Genomic DNA, 21,906 nt, shown 5'->3' on the forward strand with positions numbered 1-21,906 from the left:
GATTACAACACCTCAACATGGGGCCAGCCCTGTGGCCAAGTGGTTAAGTTCACCACCCCAGGGTTCACTGGTTCGGATCCTGGGGACAGACCTACACACTGCTCATCCAGCCATGCTGTGGCAGCGTCCCACATAGAGGAGCTAAAATGACCTACAAGTAGGATATACGACTATGTACTGGGGCTTTGGGGAGAAAAAAAAAGGGAGATTGGCAACAGATGTTAGCTCAGGGCCAATCTTCCTCACCAAAAAGCATACTTTAAAACAAACAAACAAGAACACCCCAACACGGATGGACCCTGAGGGTGTTATGCTAAGTGAAATAAGTCAGACAGAGAAAGACAAATACCGTATGATTTCACTCATATGTGGAAGATAAACAAACAAGGAGAACAGATTACTGGTTACCAGAGGAGAAGGGGTGGAGGGAGGGTGAAAGGGGTAAAGGAACACATATGCATGGTAATGGATAAAAACTATTGGTGGTGAACACGATTCAGCCTATACAGAAACTGACATATAATAATGTACACCTGAAATTTACACAACGTTATAAGCCAATATGACCTCAATAAAACAAACAAAAATACAAAACAAAAAACACCCAATAGCTCCCTGCGGCCCTCACACTAAGTCCCAAGTCCTTGTCAAGGCGAGGCGGCATTTCATGACCAGGCTCTACCCGCCTCTCTAGGCTCATCTCTAGTCCCCGTTCACCCTCACTTTTCACAGCCATCCTGAATTCCCTCCACGCAGGCCGTGTCCTCTACCAAGGGCCTCCTTTCTCCCTCCCTTCCCCTCTCTTTGCCTGGTTGCCTCTCAGTATGGGCATGGCTGCAAGCCTCTTGAAGCCAGAGATTGTGACATGCTTCTCTGGTCCTATTTTGGGCCTAATGCAGGTAGGACTCACTCGGTCGTGTTGACATCCGAGTTTGAAGCTAATAAGTCTGTTTTGGTAAAAAACTTTCTCCCCTCCCCGCCCCCAAAGCTGCAGAGGGGGACCTTCAAGGAAAGAGGGTCCCAAGGACCACAGTTCCTCACACCATCTCCCATAACTAGAACTCCCTGGTCATGTGTTTTCTTCAAAGAGTGTTGACACCATCATCTCCTTCAATCCTCACAAGCCTGTGGGTAAGGAGGTGGATTTGCTTCCCATAACTCAATTCCCTGTGGATCAAAACCTAGAAACAAGCCCTTTGAATCTTTATTTACATGTGACCAGACTCAGCCTGAGAAGGTGAAAAGAGAAGAAACAAACCACTGTCCAAGAAAGCTTGTTATGAGTGCCCAGCGATTGGCAATTCATGGAAAAGGTCATTGGAAAAGGTCAACCTAGATTGCAGAGGGTCTGCCTTGTAGAAACCCCAGTGCCCACCTCAGAATGAGGCAGGGCAAGAGCCTGGGGAAGAATGGCCCGGCGGCTGGGGCCATGGCCACTGACCCAGCAGTAGAGGATACCTGGTCAAGAGTTAGGGTTGGTGGCTGGCTACTACCTCCTCCATCTCTGTGATCATTGCCCTTCCCCCTCCACAGTGCCCCTGGCTGCACTCACCTTGAACATCACCCCCATTTTACTCCCTTCCTTCTTGCCCTGCCCCTACTTTCAAATCTCTCATTAGCAAAGGGGCTTATTTATGAACGCATAAATCCATTTCCTAGAACTGAGGATACCCCTTCCCCATTGTCTTTTGTGATGCTCTCACCCAATTTAAAATGAGCATCTGTTAATTAAATGAGAGGGATGGAGTATTAGTGATTGAAATTAATAACATTGTATTTTAAATATTTTAGAGTTCAGATTCTTCACAAATTCTAACTTGCCTATTTTAATGTGCCTCTCCTTCTTGCATCATGCAGAGCAAGCCAGTCTTTGGGAACATAAAAACAATCATGGATGGGGCTCATGAGAAAAGAGGCAACCGCATGGATGTGAAGTCAAGTGCCTGGAGGGACACAGGAGCTGCCCTCGGCACCCTCAGGGCAGCGGCACGAACATACCATTGCGTGAGGAAGAAATGGTACTGGATGAGGAGGGTCAGGAGGAAGTACACCACCCCTTCTGCTGCCATGGCAACCAGGTTCTTCCCAATCAGGTCCCACTGGAACGGATTTGAAGAGTGCTGCTCACCTGGGGATGGAAGTCACCGGAAAAACGACAGGAATTAAGCCCACTTCAGCTGCCCGTGAAGACCTGGTTACTACACTAGGTCCAGCAAGGGTTTAAGTGAGCGCGAAACCCGAGTCTCATGTTAGCTCCTCAAATCAGAATAAGGAAGAGTCGAAGACCACCCTCCACCCCTCCTGTGGCTCCTTAGCCACGGAAACAGAGGCATCCTGATCCCTTCTCAGGGGCAGGACCATCCGAGACCAACCAGGTGCCCCCAGCCCCAGCCTTGGCTGCAGGTCTGATGTAGCCACTCCCGCTGCAGCCCTCCCAGCCTCAGAGGATCCAGGGTCACACTCCACAGCCTCGGCTGCCACGCACCAAATCGGGCATAGACGTCCGTCACGGCCTGGCTCAGTGCCAGGTCAATGAGGCCCCGACCCAGGCAGAAGTGGGGGAAGATAATGAGCAGCTTCCTCAGCACAGCATTGAAACTGAGCAGCGTCTGAAACACAGAAAAGCAGAATAGTCAGGAAGCCAACTCTGCCTGTCCCCTCCTGAGCAGGGTGGGGCCTGGATGCCCTGCCAGGGCAGGACCAGGGGGCCAGGGGAAGGCCTGCAGACAAAGGGGGCTAGCAGCCAGACTGGCCACAGGAAGGATTTGTCAAGCAGATATGGAAGTCTTGGAATACTCACAGGAGGTACCTCAAACTAGGTGGTATTTTCTAAACATTCACTATGTCCAGCACTGTAGACAACTGTGAGGAACTTCCAGGTTACTTTTCTTAAGAGCCTGGGTGACTTTGTGGGCAACAGCAGGAGTCTGGACAAGAGCAGCCCTCCTGCTGTCCGCTTGGGGGCTCTCACTGCAGACTCACTTGAAATCACACCGCAGCCCTCCAGGGCATTGGATGCCAGGAGATCAGCAGCTGCTGGGAGTGTGGCCTGGGCTCTCTTTCCTGGGGTGCAGCTGTGAGCTGTCACTGGGGACTGAGGCACTTTCACTGGTTCTGTCTTAGCCCAGCTTGTACCAAAGGGGAGAGGGGCCCTGAGCATCTCCGAGCTCTGCTTCTCAGCTCCTCCCAGGCAGCTATGTCTGTCTGCAGCTGTCGCCAGCAGAAAAGAGGGCTGGAGACTGTCTCTGGGGTCTGTGTTAAGTTGGGGGACTTATTTTCAGGCGGTCAGACTGTGCTTGCTGCCTTAGCCTCGGAGTGTTGGGCAGAGGCTCCGCCGAGAAGGCAGAGGGAAGCCAAGGGGTAAGGCTGCCCAGGCTCCAGGCTGGGCCATGGCTGCCTACTTATCTGGTCCATCCCTGCCTCACACCCTCCTCCTCTGCAGCCTCCACACCTTTGCTCACATGACCCCAGCTCTCTCTATCTACCCCTCCCCACATTTCCCCCCACTCTTCCCGGAAGGCTCTGTGCTCATTTGCCCCTGGGCCTCTGTGCCTGCAGCTTCTATTAACCATTGCTATTAGCAAGAAAGACTTCTCTTTCCCCTCTGCTCACCGGCAGCTTCTCGCCCTTCTTTAGAAAGCTGGCTCCATTACCTGCTTCTCTCATAAGCCTTTCCAGAGTCCCACAGCAAAATATCCTCTCCTCTCTCATAGTACTTACCACATTGCCATGGTTAATTGTTTTTACCTGCCTACTTTCTCCACTAGTCACTGGTCCTCAGAGTACCAGTACAGTATAAACCAGCACTGTGGTTTACGTCAGTTCCTAACTTGGTGTGCAGGTCATTTCTTGACCGGAACGGGAGTTCCTGGAGGGCAGGATGAGTGGGTCACTCTTGTTTATATCAATACACCCATCACTTGGTGCTCACCTAGTTGATCCCTCTTGACTGAGTAGGGACAGCAGCTACTGGGACCTGGGGAGCATCCCATGGGATACTGGGAATTTCTGCAGCATCTGTCTATCTAATAAGTTACGTGAAAGCAGTCAGTTTTTTGTAGGGAGGGAGGTGTACTCAGTAAATGTTGGCTAAATGAGTGCAGCCCACAGGAGGGAGGATGCTTTGAGTTGTTTAAACCTTACCATATAGTTATTCTGAAGTAACATACTCTCTTAAAACTTAGTGGGCTGTGAACCTGTAACAAAAACAACTCTGAAGAGCAGAGCAAAAATGCTCTGGCCATTGGAGGGTCTGTGTTCTCATCCATCTCTCTTCTGGGGTCTGACGTGACATGGCACATTGTTATCAGTCATGGGACAGATGGGGTTTTGTTTCTTGATTAGAGGCCACAGAAAGCCTGAGAAGATCTTGGAAAGAGTCACTCTCAGAAGGCCATGGGACTGGGGGTTAGTGTAGGTTTGCCTTGAGTCTTCCCAGAGAGGCAGGGGTTGGGACAGCGGCCACAGGACAGCAGTGCAGAGGCGCAGGCTGGTGCCCATGCTCTGAACCGCGAAGACATAATGAGGGAAGGAAAGGCTAGAGAGACCACTGAGGACACCTGGGTAAGCCTGCCAGTCCTTGGGAATGTTCCCAGGACAGCCGTGACCAGGGCTCAGACTAGCGGGCTGGGGGTGGGAGTGTGGAGCAAAGACAGCCCTGTAGCCATGGGATTGTTTCCAGGATTCAGCCTGGCCAGTTCTTCCTAGGTGAGAAGTCTAGGGGTTGTCAATGGGACAACTGGACTTTATAGCTCATAAAGATGAGTCATTCAACACCGTAAATTCTAATCCTGTCCTCAGGATTAATTTCGATGTAGAATACTATACGTTAGTATGTTATAATTTGCTTAAGAAAGGATGTTAGTACGTCTTTGTTTATATGTCTTCAGAACACATGAGAAACTCAAGGGAGACATTGCCGCTGGAGAAGGGAACCAGGTGATTGGGAAATAGGAGTAGGAAGGAGACTTTTCATTGTATGCCTTTCTATTCCTTTTAAATTTTGAAATCACATGACTGCATTACCTACGTGTGTGTGTGTGTGTGTGTGTGTGTGTGTAGAAAACCTAACACCCAAAGTCCCCAAAGGAAAACTTCCTGAAGGAGCAATCAAATCTAAAAGCTTAGGATGATGAAAGGTCATTTACAGCTTGCAGAATGAGCTCAGAAAACCATGACACTCAGAGCACACAAATGAACAAGGAGAAGGAAGGAAAGAAGGAAGGAAGGAAGAAAGGAGGAAGGGAGGCAGGGAGAAAGGATGAAGGAGAGAAAGAAAGAGGGAAAAGAGAGAGGAAGAAAAGAAGAGAGGGAGGGAGGAAGCAACATTTGTCTATGCACAAAGCTTGCCTGTGGCTCTGCCTGACCATCACATGCGCTCTAGCATCCTAGTAAACATGGAAGCCAATAAAGTCATCTCACCCGGTTATTCTCAAATAATTCCAGGATGAAGGTGATGGCACTGCTGTTGATGCCGATGAACAGATTAGCACAAGACAAGGCCACGTAGGCTGTGCTGGGGACATCAAACAGGAAGGATGCTGGATACATCATGGGAGTGACCGCCCATCTGTGTGAAATGACACAACTCACTGGGATGGAGTTCCAATTTCCATTCCATTTGCTGTACCCCTAGATATAATGCATTCCCCTCACATGTGAGGTGACATGTTTGAATGGGCGAGAGTCCAGAGGGACAAAAGAGATACTCCATCCCTTGGTCTTTGTTCCTCATCTTTTTATTATTATTTTTTTAAACTTCTTCTTTTGTGGGGTGGGGGGAGGGAAGGCGTGGTGAGGAAGATTGGCCCTGAGCCAACATCTGTTGCCAATCTTCCTCTTTCTGCTTGAGGAAGATGGTCCCTGAGCTAACATCCATGCCAGTCTTCCTCTACTTTATACATGGGATGCGGCCACAGCATGGCTTGATGAGCCGTGTGTAGGTCTGTTCCTAGGATCTGAACCTGTGAACCCTGGGCTGCTGAAGTGGAGCACACAAACTTTACCACTTTGCCACTGGGCTGGCCCCTGTTCCTCATCTTTGAATAGAGATAACAATGCCTGCCCTGACCACTTCATGGAGTTTTGTGACGAATAAATGAGATGGTAGCTGTGAAAATACTTTGAAAATTATAAAGCCTTACACAAGGCATAGGAGCATTTTGTACCCTGCAATGCTTCCCACTCCAGTCTAGAGGAGCAAAGCTGAGCTGAGATCCCAACAAACTCATCTTTGCAGTTCACTGGAGCTGACATGTCACGGTCATGCTGATACCTGAACTCCCTATTTCCAAGAGAGATGAATGGAGATCATTGCTCTGGCAAGACTCTACTGGCCCACGTAGGAAAGCCAGGGATTATTGACCGCATTTTACAGATGAGGAAACTGAGGCCCAGATGGGTGAATTTCTTGTCCACAGTTACATATATAGTAAGTGGTAGGCCTGGATAGAAAGTTGCATGCTTTGCTCTGTAATTCTACTGGATTTAATCCCTGTGTCATCCTCTGGCCCTGACTCAGGAGCAGCTTTTCAGCTGTAGTCTTCTACTATGTGCAAATAACTCTTGGCCAGTCCCGATGGAGACCCTGAGATGGGCAGATTGGCCACAGATGAATTGGAATCAGAGCTCGGTGAGGAAGTGGGGAGTGACGGATTCACTGACTTCAGTCAGGCCACAGTTTGAGTAGAAGAAGATTCAGGCCATGTGGCTGTCTCCACTGTCCCTCAGTGGACCAGGTCTCAGGAATACCTTCATGCGTGGAGTCAGAAAGAGAAGCCAGACAGATTCCTGTCCAGCAGCAGCAGACCCGCCGGGGGCTGGAGGCTAACTTGCCACCAGAACCCCATTTTCTGTCAGAAGAGCTTGCTCCTCCCCAGGCTTCCCTTCTGGCAGCATCAGCTAATGGCCTAAACAACTCACCCGTACAGCATGAGCAGTGCAACAAGGGCAGGAAGATTGTTTGGAGATGTGTAGGCTTTCTTCTGAAACCCGATGAAGATACCCACCACCAGTGCAGCACTCACGGTGTAATTCATCTAGAAGAGAGGAGAGGAGGGCAAGGCACATAACCTCTCTGGGCCTATTTCATAATCTGTAAAACGAGGGCTGGACCAGCACTCATGGTCTGGGATTCTGATCCTATTTGTCCAAATGGTTTGCGGTTAGCAAACATGTGTTAAGCTGTTCCCAGACCTCCTACCCCTCCCACCCCCACCTCCCTGTGTAGGAAATCTTCATCCCCTATCTTCTGAAAGAAAGAATTATAAAATTCCACTGATCTCTCATTCTTTTTTTCTAATTGGTCACAAAGTCTTGTTGATTCTACTTTGTAAGCATGTCTCCAAAATTCAGAAAATCTTAAAGAAGAGTCCTTGGCCTCACAAAGCTTGAATAGATCATACTCTTTCATTGCTTTCTCGCCTCTCTTCCCTTCCTACATGGTTCAGTCCTAAAGCCATTAGGTCGGACAGGGACAGGTGGGCAGCCACGGTGGAGTTAGGGGAGGAGTCACAGTGGTTCTGAGCAGGATGAGAGCCCAAGAAGGGTGAGGAGGGTGTCCGCAGAGGACAGGCTTGTGTGGTGTGTTGGAGTCCCAGGGGGCTGAGGATGGTGTCCCTACAGGGGACTGATTTGGTGAGGGGTATCAGAGCCAGAGCAGAATGAGGAGGACCTCCAGGTGGGGGACAGCTAGAGCAGGGAGAGGAGGGTGTCCACACAGGGGAGGGGATGGTGGCAGAGATGGGGGACTTATGACATATAGGTGTATTACTTAGGTAGACAAGTGAGTTGGGGGTATTAGAAGTCAGTATCTCATTCTCGGAGAAGGGAGTTACATATATGGAAAGACAGAAAAACAGGATGAGCCTGTGGTGTTGGATTGAAACTAAAGGTTTTAGTGAGCTCGTAGTGTTCAGTACATAGATAGATAGATATTGATGTAAATGTGTGCATATCTATGCCCATGTGTGTAGATATACAAAGAATCCTCTAGTTCTCTCCATTGAGTAGGCCTGGGACCATTGAGACCCCAGTGGCAGTGAATATAGCTAGCATCCAGATCTTGGTTTCTGAGCGTCATTTCCACTGAAAGGAACCAGGGCTTCTTGGGGAGATGGTTGATTCCAGGGTAGGGCTGGGAGGAGGAGCACGATGAGCTGGAACATCTTTCTGTGCCAGAGAGTATGGAGGTGCTCAAGGAGGATGGTGCTCAAGTCAACAGAAGACAAAAGCCAGCTTGAAGGAGCTCCCACTGGTGAAACTGGGGATAATTTGAGCATCAAAGTAAATAAGGATAGTATCAGATTATAATCCACTGATTAACACAGGAACCATGACTCCATACAGGCATAAATGGAAAGTTCGATAACAAACAGGATATTTACATAGCTTCAAAGTACCTCTCTCCCAAATTTTTATTAGTTATAAAGAGGAAAAGAGGAACTCTACAGTGGAGAAGCTCGGCAGGCACCATCTTAATCAAGTGACCAAAGTGACCATCATCAGTAACAGGACAAATTGAGATCAGAAGCTACCTGATAGGATGCAGGGAGAAGAACAGACCATCCCTTGTGCTACTGCTGCCATAACCTGAGCTCATCATGAGAGGAATCCAAACTGAAGGACCTTCTGTAAAATAACTGGCCTGTGATCTCCAAGAGGGTCAAGGTCAGGAGTGTCAAGGAAAGACTGGGGACCATCCCAGGCTGAAGGAGACTGGAGAGACATGACAACTAAATGAAATGTGTGATTCTGAGCTGATCCTTTTCTATAACTTGGTGAAACCTGAGCGAATTCTGAGGATGAGACAGAGGTGATGCATCGTGCTGGTTCCCTGCTGTTGACTGTTTTGCCAAGGTTGTATGGGGCGTGTCCTCGTTTGTAGGACGGAAGGGCATCTTGTTGAGAAGTTACCTTCAAATGGCTTGGGAAAAAAAGCTTTGAACTATACTTTCAATGTTTCTCTAGGTTTATGATTGTTTCAAAATTTAAAAGAAAAGAAAAACAGATAATATATATAAAAAGGTAAGAATTTAAGACATCAGATATGTGCCAAGTGAAAGATACAGTGTTTGCTCATCCCTTCAACAATGACCCCTTAGCATGTGTTGTCTTTTTGCTACTGGCTAATGAGGGTGCTAAGCTCCATCTAACACCACAGATCATAGATCTGGGATTCCAGGCCAGCTTTAAAATTCTAGAGCATGGGGAAGCCTGACAGCATCATATTCACCATCTCCTAACTCTTCATTGGATCGCCAAGTGTCTACTTTGCTAGTATCACCTCCTACCCCATACTCCCACTCTGTCCTTCTAGCCACATATCTCTCCTTACGCTTAGAGATCTCTCTGTGTAGCTAGACACATGCATGGGTCAGCCTGAAGCGTAAATTCTATTCTTCATGTTTTAAAAAAAGGAGAATGAAAAAACCAGCACTTTAGCAGCTTTGCAGTACAGATGAGCCTAGCTCCTTTCATGTTAAAAGCACAGGCCAATGTGAGCATCCACAAGTGATGTTCTTATCCAAAGTGAGGCTTGTATGCTCTGACCTCCTCCCCATGTGTTTAGGAGTGTTTTTGTGTGTAGCTAGAAGAGAGAGGAAAGAATTTAGTTGCCACTGGTAATTTCTGGTTTTGTATTGTTAAGTGATAGCTGCTTAATAAGTTGAGTAAATAAAAGAAACCAGGGCCTCAGGAGCCCTAACATTGACCATTATTATTAAAAGCCGTAGTGGAGAAGGTTGTCTGTGTTGATCTCCATCGTGATATATCTGATCATCACATGAGGTGTTAGTCTTCGAATGTTGAGATAAAACAAAAGATTTCATTACTCAAGATGCCAGAATGACCAGAGTTGGTGTGCTAATGATCCTGCTGCATTACAACGAGGCCTTTGCTGCCAATTCATTTTGACCCCGTGGCCTGTCAATAAAATAGCTTGTCTTGACTCTTCCCCACCCCCACCAATCCTGCTGTTGATGTTATAATTTTTTCTTCATTTTCCCTAATTTGATATAGTGAAGGTCTGATAACTTTGGGGAAGCAAAATGAGGCCACTGGGTAGGGTTGCCAGATCTAGCAAACAAAAACATAGGGCGCCCAGTTAAATTTGAATTTCAGACAAGCCGCCGATAAAGTTTTTAGTAGAAGTGTGTCCCATGCAATATTCAGGGATAGACATATTTATACCAAAAATTATTCATTGTTTATCTGAAATTCAAATTTAACTGGGTGTTCTATATTTATCTGGTGACTCTACCACAGGGGAAGTTCCATCCTTACCCCTTTGTGGGGCAGGATTTAAAAAGAGGATGTGGGGTGAAGGAGCTCTTAATATGACCTCTTCAACTCCAGATTACTCTCAGGAAGCCCAGCCTCGTGCCTGCAGTGCAGTGATTATTCGGTGGGTCAGAAGGCCCCTTGAGGCGGGGCACGCAGACCACCCTCTCAGTGTTGTTAAGCTGAACCCCCATCCTTCCCCAGATTGGGGCTCCTAGTTCTGTGCCTTTTTAAGAAGATGTCAAGAGACAGGAGACACACAAGGCCCTCGGCAAGCCCCTTCCAGCAGCCCCGGCAATGTGAGAGCCCCCCATGATGTGTCCCTTCGGTCAGAGCAGACACAAGCACCCACCCACCTTGGGCCCACGGGGGTAAGGGAGGGTCATGACCTGACACTTACAATGTCCCAGAGGAAGTTGGTCAGCCAGTAGGTGATGGGGCTCACTCCACTGATAAACTGGAGGTGCTTGGCTTTGCTCACTCTCTCCTGGATCAAATAAAGGACAAAGCTGGCTGGGACAAAGGACATGGCGAAAATCACGCAGATGGCAACCATAGCATCCACCGATGTGGTCAGTCTGCAGCAGGACGGGGACACAGGGAGAGAGGGGTGAAGAAAGAGAAGCAGAAGCAGAGGAAGAACAAAGTCAGGCTCTGGGAAGGCCTCACTCAACCCAGGTGATAATTCCAGAGTCCCCTTCCCACCCCTGAAGCATGACGTTCTACTCAACTGTCTAAAACAGACTAGGTCAAGGTTAAGGGGATATTTGTGGGTTTCCTGTTCCATGTTAATATTAATGTGAATTCATTAACATTAATGTCAATAGTGACTATTATTCCATCTTAATATAAAAGTCTAGATAAATTTTCTCCTTATTACATTTTCTAATGACTTGATGTTGTATAGAAATGGATTTTTACATTAATCTCATACACTGCAATGCTCTTAGCAGTTCTAATAATTTGTCTGTAGATTATCTTGAATTTTCTATGTAGACAGCCGTATGGTCTGTGAATTTATCTTGTTAAATCATGTTTTCAAGAAACACATAACATGGGGAAATATTCACAAAGTAAGTTTAAGTGAAAAGAGAACTGTCCCGTTTTACAGGAGCTTGGCTCTCTTCACCCTTTCCTGGATCAAATGGAAAGCATCTGGCCAAGGGGCAAGTGTGGGCTGAAATCCAACCTGAACTTGACATACAGGCCACAACCCCTGGCGTGGGATGGTGCCCACCTAGAGAAAGGAGCACCTTTAACTAATTCCCACAAAGGCACTACCGTGCTAGTCTCCGCCCTGGTAAAACAGCAAACGGCGTGACCCCCACGCAGTAAGGACAGAACAAATGACTGAAAGGAGACACGTAAAAATGTTGAGGGGAAATGCCCCAAACTATAGCGTTATAGATAATAAGTTCTTAAAATTCCTTTCTATAAACTTTACTTAATGAACATATACTATTTTATGATCACCAAAGACTCCTGTTTCAGATCTGACATTCAAAAGTCTTGGCAGGAGGTATGGCAACTTGGGCTGAGTGAGAATTAACATAGGACGGACTATTCTTCCTCAGTCTAGGGTCCCAGAGGGTGCCCAGAGGAAAGCCCCAAGGGGCCAGGCCCAAGTTTTAGCCGATGACACTGGTTGTTCGGGATCACTCAGGATACGCTGGAAATGAGGCCCTTCACAGCCTTCCAGACGAAGTTTGCGAAAACAAAGGCATTCCCACCAGGTATAGGCCTCGAGGAAAGCACACATTCTACAAACTGCACAAGAGTGAGGTTTTTGCTGCCTGAAGCTGTGTAGCTAGAGCCTAAGCTTGAGGAAGGCAAGGATCTGTCAACCTCTCCAAAACCCGACCACCGTAGAGAAATTACCAGAACCCAAGATCATCACTACTTGGTGAGTTGAAAGATTTGCTGAATTTTCCCAGTTCCCGGCAGTCCTTTTGCATACTGGAAAGGAGAATGTTTGCGTAAGCTCCAGGAGGAACTTGCTGTCAAGAGCCAACAGGGAACAGAACCAAATATACGCTTACTTTCCAAATAAACAGTATGAGGAAAGAGAATGGCCAAGCTGTCTGGTACAGGAAGCATTTGAAAGTCACGTTTATGTGTGCCTGCTTGGACAAACTTGCCATCCTGCCCAGCAGCTCAGGTTAGTGAAAATCCTCTCGGGGTATCCAGAGAGTGGAGGCGGGCCAGATAGCCGTGAGGCTGGGGGCCATTGTGGCTTACACTGTGATCTCCGAGAGCTGCTCCTTGGTCAGGTTCAGGGGCTGGCTCATGACGGTGATGCCGTACTCTTCGGGGTTCCTGTCTTTGTGCAGGCTGGCCCGTAAGATGGCGTTGTGACCCACGTTGAGAAAGCTGACCAGGGCATGCCACCCTTTGTTGTTAAACCACACCTATAGGGTGAAGATGGGCTTTGTCAGGCTGTGCTTCCACCACACCAGAGACGCTGAGCTGCAACAGCTGTTAAAGAAAATGAGCCACGGGAGACAGAACGAGAGAAGGAGGAAGGGTTTGGCAGCTGGAAGATATTTCATGCTAGAGTTCAGCAGGCAGAGGGTGGGAATTTAATTAAGCCAAGAAAATAAAAATGAAATAACCAGAACACATGAATTTTTGGCTCTCGGGCAGGTTATACAGGGCCAATACCTTAATGTTGTCTTCAGTTTCTAGGTGTTTAAGGAAAGCAGACATTTCTTTAGAGGCCTCTCTGGTGACAGGGCCCTAGAAAACCATAATAAACAAACAAGAGGGGTTTTTTTCCCCCTTAATACTCATGATAATTTCTGTTTCATGATAAACTGGCAGGTTGAAAGTCCTACCCAGACCTGCAGTCTGCTTACATACCCCGCTCAGGTTCATCATCTGGCCGAGGTCGCTTAAGAATCCAACAAGCGCTTCCCCAGTGATGGGGAGGACTGGGAGCTTTCCTCCGATGGAGATTCCTCCGTACCTGACAAGGGAAGAGGAAGCCCTCAGCTCAGCGCCACGGACCGTGTGCATGCTTTACGCTTGCCGTAGATCTCTCAGTTTTGTAAGAAAATGTGTACTTTTAGGGGAATTGTCTGGACTAGCAAGCGACATGGCTCCACTTTACAAACCAACTTTCCAAGCTTCCTCATTGCCTCCAGGATGAAGTTTTGTTTCCTTCTGAGCTTAGTCTCTGCCCACCTCTCCAACCTCGCCCCTCCTCATGCCTTCCCTTGCCTGGCATATTCCGGCTGTGTGAAATCACTTTCAGACCCCCCCTGCTCCGGGTTGCCTCCGTGCCGCTCTGCCTTTGTGGGGCTGCTCACTTCCTGGGGTGCCTTTCCCTTTTTGAGAGTCTGACCAACTCCTGCTTATCTGTCCCATGTCATTTTCTACTTGAAGTCTTCCCTAACTCTCCCTCGACCCCAACCAACGATCCCCATTCTGTGCCACTTCTGTCCTTTGCAGGTACTCCTGACAGCACTGGACTCCCCTTTATCTAATCAGCACCAGTCCTGCCTTCCTCTCTCGGAGCCTCTCAAACCCACCCCTGCCTTAGGCAGCCCCTCCCTTCTCCTGCCTCCACCCTTGCTCTGGCTCCTGAAGTGGGATCCTAGCCTTGGGTCTCCCGCTCTGAGCCATCTTCCACACTTCCCTGGAAGTCTTAAGAGATCCGGCTCAAACACTGATCTGAGTGTGTCACTCACTGGCTTAAAACCCTTCAGTGGAGGATAAAATGCCAAACTCCTTGACAAAATAAAATTAATTTGCCAGTTAGGCAAGGCAGGGGAGGAAAACTGTATTCCTCAGGAAATTGAATTATCTCTCCCACCCCCGCCACTTGCACACCTTGCTGAGGCCCTGCACTTCTCTCTAGGGAGCAATTCTAAAAGCTGGATTTCATTTTTACGGGCTAGAATCCCCCAGGAAATCAAGTCAACATCAGCTCCACATTCACTCTAGAGGCCCTGTTCCTGAGGGAGCTGGGAGGCCAGCTCACTCCCAGAATATTCTGGAGGATTCTCCAAACCTCTAGAACCACTTGGGTGTCCAGGATACCTCGGGAACAGGGTGAGGGGGCAGTCTGGGCCAGACCCCCTGAGGCTTAAATGGAATGGGCCAAGGGGTGCCAGGGCTCAGTTTATGAGCCTCCTCATGGCAGCATTCTAACTGTCATGCGCTCGGAGGCATTAGAGCCTCCGTTGAGTGAGAATGCTCTGGAATGCCTCTTCAGGGAATACCACCGCCCACTTGTGTCCCCCAAGGAGATCTACTACTGAGCACCTTCTGGGTCCAGGTGCCTCTAGCCACCTGCCCTTCAGGACACGTCTCGTGAATTCTGGAGCATGGACAGAACAGCCCATCCACATGGCTGAGGTGTGGCTTTTTTATGTGCCATTATTTTAAATGAATCAATCTGAGATTTTAATTTCTTACAAAAATAGTTTCTTACCTCTGTTCATTGACCCAGAATTTGCTCTTTAAGCTGAAAGCCAAAAGAAATCAAACAGTGAATACCACAAGTATGGCAGTAGTGTTAACTTCCCTTCCCAAACACTCATTGGGATGTCTTAGTCTTCAGGGGCATTTTTAAATTTCCTGATATCCAAGCAGTGTGGAAGCCCCCCAGCCCAGAGGCCGGGCCTGAATACACAGGTGAAGAAAGGATGGATGTTTTCCACCACTGGTTCTCCAAGTTGCATCCCACATGTGGGACTTTCTGAGTGGCCCTGTTGTAAAACCAGTGTGCCTCATCTGGACTCAGAAAATATGGCAATAACCACGCCAGTGCGGAGTGAGGCTGCAGCCCTCCCCTCTTTCACCCTGCACAAATGAGACTCTAGGAATCACCTGTACACCTGGGGGAAGCTCTAACTTACTCCAAGCCCAAAGTTAAGAGACTGACTTCCAGCCAATCAGTCTACACTACAAGATAGGAAACAGGCAGACGCCAACTCTAAACCTCATGGTGCAGACCCATGAACTGTTGTTGTCGTTAAGCACAAAATCCAAAATTCCATTTTGCAGATTTGCTGCTGAGAACAAAGTTTGGGATGGTTGTCGTTTATTGCATTATTGAATAAATTCTCCACACCCTGCTTTCATTTTTGTGCTTGGGTGGCGTTCTTCATTTTGCTGACTGCTGGCACAGCATTGCCTTCCCAGCCACTGCTTCACCATCTGCAGTGGGTTCTGGTTAACCAAGTCCATTTATCCCTTGCTCAGGGCTCTGCTAGGGGAAGCAATGGAAAGCACTACTAAAATTAGACAGCGTGTTTTATTTGAAAGCCCCAGAGCATGTGGGGCCTGAATCAGGGTCCCCTGCGATCCTCTCTGTAGCATGCTCTCGTCAAGCTGCTTGCTCTCATAAGCGGTGCTGAAGCAGGGCCATCTTGGGGTGGGGCTTGATAAGAACAGCTGCAGAGCTGAGAGTAAGAGACACTTATGGAAGAGTTTGTTAGCAGTTTAAAGGGCAGTGACACGTGATAATTTTCAGTTGGAGTGTGACAGGTGCAGTTAACCTGGCCAAGCTGTGGGCTCACTCAGACACTCTCCCACTGCCTCTTTCCTATCTTTGTCTAATTTTTTCCTTTCTCCTTTTTGCTTCTTACTTTTCCTTCTTGCATCTCCTTTTTCCCTCTGCCTTTTCCCATTTACTCTCTCTCCTCCCTCCAAACTTTGTCTCTCTTTCTTAACTAGTTAAAATATGAGGCTGCATTATTGGACAAATTCTATGCTATCTTATTTTACTTTTACTAGTGCATGGGTTAAACTTTAAGACTGCTTGGCCTAAACAAAACAAAACCAAAACCAAAATTCATCTAAAGTTGCACTTTCCTTGTGTATGCCTCAGTTACTTTTTCTGTTAGATAAGGCTCTCAACTTAGTAAAAAAAATTCCACTGCCCTGATTGTTGGTAAATCATGAGAGTAAGTTATCTTCTGTCCCCAGTTAATGTTTTCTACAGGGAGCCAGGAGGAAAACTAAAAAACGGCCTCTCCTTACCCGCTTTGTATAAGAGCAGGATATGTTTTCACCAGGAAGTCAGAGATGTTCCTGTTAGTAAGGTCTTGTAGAATTTCCGTGCTGCGCTGGATTCTCTGAGGCAACGAGACAGTTGCATTAACTACTTGGAATTTGAGGCCTTATAGTTGGTGAAACTATTCGTTCTTCTCCAGAAATTATTTCTGGACTCAGCTACTGGGAAAATACTAAATAAAGCATTGGCATCTCCCCAGTGCCCACATCAACGACATGCAAATCATCTTTGACCCCTTTCTTTTCTCCAGCGCATTGACAAGACAGGAAAGCGGCAACTCCAGAGCAGACCTCCAATCCATCGCATCTCTCCAGGTCCACACTACCAGAGCCCCCACCTAGACCTCACCCGGACCTCTACAAAAACTTCCAAACTGGTCCCCCTGCTTCCACCCTGGCCCTCCACAACCCATTCTCCACCCAGCAGCCAGACCGAGCTTTAAAAATGTAAATCCACCCCAGTCACCTTGCTTATCACACTCCAATAAGCCCTGGGATCTGACCCAAATTCATCACCAAGGCTGATGTGGAGGTGATTTGGACCTGCCTGCCCTCTGAGCTCACCTGCTGCTGCTGCTCCCCCCTCCCCCAACCCCCTCGATTCTCCCTGTCTCTCAGATAGGCACCTCTGATGCCTGAAGTAGTTTTGCACCTGGTGGTTCCCTCTGCCTGGACTGCTCTACCTGGACAATCTCACATGGGTAGCTCTTCATCAAGGTCTGAGCCCAGATTCTATTCCTCAGAGAAGTAGTCAGTCGCCCTATCGTAACATACTGTTTATCATCTTCGCGTCTTCATCAGTCAGAAATTTGCTTTCCAATTGATCTGTTTAGTTGTTTTTGCCTGTTACCCCCTTGTAGGATATAACTTCTGTGAAAACTGAGGCTTTCTCCGACTGGCTAGCTGCTGTGTCCCCAGCACCCAGAACAGTATCTGGCCTACAGTTGAAACAATAAATTTGTGACATGAATGAAAGAATCGAAACTGTGCCTTACAATTTACAAATCTCTTTTAAAATACGTCTAGGACTGGAAGCTAGTTAATCAAGACTTCAGAGAAGCCCAAAGTGCATGAGTTTGGCCACCAGGTGGCAATATTACTTTAAATTTGGGAATACATAGTTTTCAGTTCCGGTCAGTCAGGAACCTTGGGTGTCAAGGGTGCCACCCAGAGGTAGCTGAGGGGATTTTTTGTGGCATTAAAACCACCATCGTGACACATTCATTTTTATACACCTTCTGTCTCCCTCTCCCCTTTCCCATTTTATTTCCTTCTTCAATTCACTTTCTTTAGCTTGTTCCTCTCTCTCATACTAGGGGAAGAGCTAGCATCTACTGAATCCTTACTGTGTGCCAGGCACTGTGTTAAATGCTTTACATCCATTGTAATATATCCCACAATCCTCATACCTTTGTGAAAGAGGAATTATTACTTTAACCCACAGACAGAGAAACTGAGGTTCAGGAAGGTTAGCTAACTTGCACCAGGTTACACACCTTGCAGGTGGTTGACTTAAGATTTGAACCTACGTCTGTCTCCTCCACAGCCCTTGCCCTTTTCACACCATCACCCACTTCTCAAGCTGAAATAGCACCAGGGGAACTGCCAAGCTCTCCTGGCGGAATCTAGGCTGAAACAATTGCTGGTTCCTGAGAAGTTTATGATAAATTGTTTTCTAAAAATTCTGTCAAGTAAAATACTCCTATGACTTTATCTCTACATATTCTAGAAGTCAGGGATGGAGCATGTCCACCTCAGGACCCACCACCACTCAAAGAATGTCAGAACAGGACAGGGCCCTAGAGAAGACCACATCCACCAGTCCTCTTGTCCAGATGAGGACAATTTACTGCCTCTGAACTATGTCTGTACCCTCTGGCCCTATTGCAGGCGGAATGGGAGAGTGTGTGTGAGGGGGAGGGGTGAGTGGGTGTGAAAGAGAGAGACTGTGAGAGAGGAAGCAGCTGCTGTGCCGATGCATGACATTCAATTTTGCTCCCGAGAGGCATGAATGATAACGAGGAAGTGCAGGAATGAGAGAAAAATCACAGAAATGGGTTTGCCTTTGTCCAGGACTTTGGCTGGAGTGAACTGTTGAATTTTTTTCCCCAGGAACCAAAGACTAACTACTGAAAATAACTTTCTAAGCCAGACAGGAAGCCTTGAAGTTAGGACTCACTGAGGAAATGAATCCCATGCAGCCTCGCTTGGCCTTCCCTCCCCTACCCTCCCAGCCAGTCCCTCAGTGTCACTGCCTGCGTGTCCTGACGCTGGATGTGTTTGAGTAGAAGCAGCCACAGGGGTCCTCAGCAAACCCAACTCAGCAAGGCTTTCCCTTGGGGTACAAAGGATTGGGACGAGCTCCTTGAGTCCCTCTTTTGAAATTTCTATGATGCTGCGGTGCCTGAGTTGGGATTCCAAGGGAAAATACACTGCTTGAGAAATATAAAGGTATATGCTTGTAGCATATAAAAAAGAGAAAGGTAGGATGCTCATAAACATAGAATCATTTACAAGCCAGAAACTGTGATGGATTCAATGGAAAACTGGGTTGTCCCCCATTATCTGCTCTGCCCTTCTGCCATATGCCGTAGCAATAGACTTTTTGGTTGGGTACAAGGCCACCCAGAACAAAGACTGTAGTTCTCGGTCTTCCTCGATGTTAGGTTCTGGCCAATGATACGTATGCGACAGTGCTGTGTGGTAGCTCCTGAAAATCTTCCTTAAAAGAGAGCACATCTGCACACTCTGCCCTCTCTTTTTCTTCTTCCCTTCGTCCATCCTGCTCCTGGGAAGCCAATTCTGCCATCTTGGCTGGTGAGGCTGAGGCCTGTTTACCACGGAGGAGCAGCAAGATAGAACATCATGGGCCACCCGTGTTAACTCTGACACGAGAGAGAGACAAATTGTGTCTTATTTTATCCACTGTTCATGTAGGGTTGTCATCAGTCGAGTTGAATCTAATTCTAAATAATACAGTTTACTTGCCCATGTTATTCCATTGAATTCTCATAATAATGCTATGAGATAATTTGCAGTTATCCCCAATTTATAAGTGAGGACGTTAAGGCTCAGAGAGGCCAAGCAACCAACCCATGGCTCTCTGACGCTCGCACCCTGCCACACAGCATCTCAGGGAAACAAGCATTCCCTGGCAAATCACTAGAGAAGGCCACGTGAGGCCCAGCCCTGTGCAAGTCTGCCGGGAGGCCTGTTACCAACTCCAGACAAAGCGACTTCTCTGGGCCCTTTCGCTGTCTCTGGAAGCCCCGGGAGAGGCTCACTGTGACACACTCTGGAATTCAGAACTCTCAGGAGAGGGTGCTCCTCAGAACCAAAACTGTGGTGTTCTTGCAAAAGATAGGTTGCTGGCTGTGCGTGTGTGTGTGCGTGCACAGGTATGCATGTTAGTTACACAGCACATGGCGAGCCTCTCAATTAAGATTGTTAATGTGTGCAAAGACATATGCATTTGAATGGACACTATAACATTGTTTACAAAGGAGAAAAATTGAAAAACCACATGTCCAAAAATGAGAAATTAGTTAAATAAATTAAAGTAAATCCAAGCAGTGGGATAGTATGCAGGCATTAAAAATGATGATGTAGATGTATATTTACTGACATGGACATGTGTTCGTGATATGTTGCTAAGTGAAAATAGCAGATTTCAAGGCAGCATTTTGATGTAATCCTGCTTAGATGGATAAAAATCAAATGTTATTGGTGGTTACCTCCTAGCAATAGGATGATTCTTTTCTTCTGACATATCTGTATTTTCTAACTTCTAAGCATGCATGAATAATTTTTTCAGTGTTTAAAGATATTTTCCACTAGACCGAATAGGGAGTGTTTGATGGAAAATGAAATAATTGGTCAGTGACTTCCTCCACGTGGCTGTGACAGGGCCCTCTGGGACACCCCTCTGAGGGGATCCAGGGAGCCTCGCTGAGTCCCTCACTCAACTGTCACTCTGAAGCATTAGGCACCTAGGGGCTCAGGAGGCACATGAATTCTCCCCCATCCCTGCTGTCGGGAGCAGATTCAGGGCCCCCGGTTCCCCAGGGAGGGTTGAGGTACCTGAGGGGGTGGGAGCCCCCCTGCACCCTCGGGGCACTCGGGGAGCATGGTGAGCTTCTCTCTGGTGCTGCACCTGCAGGACGGCGAGGGGTTGTCTGCTGTCCATTTCTGCTCCTGGAGCAGGTGGGTGACGTTCGGAGACACAGAGGGCGTCTTCCAGGGGGTTGAATTGCCACAGGGGTACTCCCTCATGGAAGATAGGAGAATATTTCACAATCAGCTCCCAGGTTGATGAAAATCCCCCAGAATGAGAAATAATGCCCAACCCTCTCCACAGCCTTTCCTCTCTCTCCTCAGACCCATGACGTTTCTTCTTACACTATGGGGGTTAGTTTCTGCTCAAGAAAAATCAAGACTAGGATTTCTTTGACTAGGTGTGGGGCTGGGGAATAATTATCTAATTTGTGGATGACTTTATCTTCTTTTTTTTTCTTCTGGTGGCTCTAGCAGTTGAAAGACAACAGATAAAAGAGGATTTGAAATTAGTCTATTTTGGTCCTTATCAGTAGCTCTGAAAAAGACTGAATGAGAGAAGCAGTTAAAATTATACTGAACTTTGAGGATTCTCCGTGGATTTCAACTGCCCTCTATAATTCCCTTCTCAATACTAATAACAACAATTGAGAGTTGGCCATGTATGTAATTAATGTCATTCTAGGTCCAATCGCACAATAGCACCCCCCCCCCCATCTCCCTCCTTCCCTGTTCAGACTACTTTCAGCTGGGGGCCTTAGGGCAGGGTGCGCAGGGACTTACGGAAGCCACTCTTCCTTCAGGCAGCGGTTGCCAAAACCTGGCTTGTTCAGGAGGACGTCTGCAAGCGCAGCTAGCTGCTCACTGCCCGGCTGGTCCATGCTGGACAGAGTGACAGGGGGCTTACTCACTGGACACATGATGGGGACAGAGGGCAAAGCAACCAACATGCAATGCAACAAGCATTTGTTGAATGGCTGCTACGTGCCAAGCATGTACACAGAGCACAGAACGCTGCCTCGGGGTGGTTATGGGCCTCCTTGGAAGCAGGTAGGCTATCTGAACACACCCAGCGATCTGATGGCATGTCACGTCTGCATCTCAAAAAGATGGAGCTTCAACTCATTCACCCACGCTTTACTTTCTCTTCCCTTATTCCTGGCATCTAGATTGTCCACTTGGCATCAACTTTCAGACAGACGCAGGTACATTACCTTCCTTTCTGAGGGCAGCCCGAAGACCCCTACCATGTTGGTGACTGGCCCAGGGAAGTGGGAAGGTCAGGGCCCTACCAAGCAGCATGTGACCCCAGAGCCCCACAACCCATGGGGGTGAATGATAACCTCTGGGGACAAGTTTACGCACCTGAAGAAAGTATACTGCTGCCCATACATCCAGGGGTGAAGTGTCAAAGTGGGATATTCACCAAAGGGAGGGATGATGATGGACAGCATCAGTGCCAAAAACACAAAAGTGGCCGGGAGCACAATCTGTGGGAAAATAAACATGGCAACGTGGGCTGTGGTATGAGCTGTGTTAAAGACACACACACAC

General features: G+C 47.7%; 1 protein-coding gene across 1 annotated transcript in view; it reads right to left on the reverse strand.

The window, feature by feature from the left end:
• ABCA4 (ATP binding cassette subfamily A member 4) overlaps nucleotides 1–21,906 on the reverse strand; it is a 130,276-nt gene that overhangs the window by 17,859 nt on the left and 90,511 nt on the right. Inside the window, exons 29-41 of the mRNA XM_046645317.1 lie at nucleotides 21,718–21,842; nucleotides 21,136–21,234; nucleotides 20,380–20,566; nucleotides 16,267–16,361; nucleotides 14,714–14,746; nucleotides 13,138–13,243; nucleotides 12,940–13,014; nucleotides 12,517–12,686; nucleotides 10,679–10,856; nucleotides 6,922–7,037; nucleotides 5,422–5,569; nucleotides 2,486–2,609; nucleotides 1,999–2,128 (exon numbers count right to left, since the gene is read on the reverse strand). Coding sequence (XP_046501273.1) covers nucleotides 1,999–2,128; nucleotides 2,486–2,609; nucleotides 5,422–5,569; nucleotides 6,922–7,037; nucleotides 10,679–10,856; nucleotides 12,517–12,686; nucleotides 12,940–13,014; nucleotides 13,138–13,243; nucleotides 14,714–14,746; nucleotides 16,267–16,361; nucleotides 20,380–20,566; nucleotides 21,136–21,234; nucleotides 21,718–21,842 — 1,586 coding nt within the window. The remainder of the gene's footprint in view (nucleotides 1–1,998; nucleotides 2,129–2,485; nucleotides 2,610–5,421; nucleotides 5,570–6,921; nucleotides 7,038–10,678; nucleotides 10,857–12,516; nucleotides 12,687–12,939; nucleotides 13,015–13,137; nucleotides 13,244–14,713; nucleotides 14,747–16,266; nucleotides 16,362–20,379; nucleotides 20,567–21,135; nucleotides 21,235–21,717; nucleotides 21,843–21,906) is intronic.

Source organism: Equus quagga, chromosome 18 (assembly GCF_021613505.1).
Source record: "Equus quagga isolate Etosha38 chromosome 18, UCLA_HA_Equagga_1.0, whole genome shotgun sequence".
NCBI classification, from domain to species: Eukaryota; Metazoa; Chordata; class Mammalia; order Perissodactyla; family Equidae; genus Equus; species Equus quagga.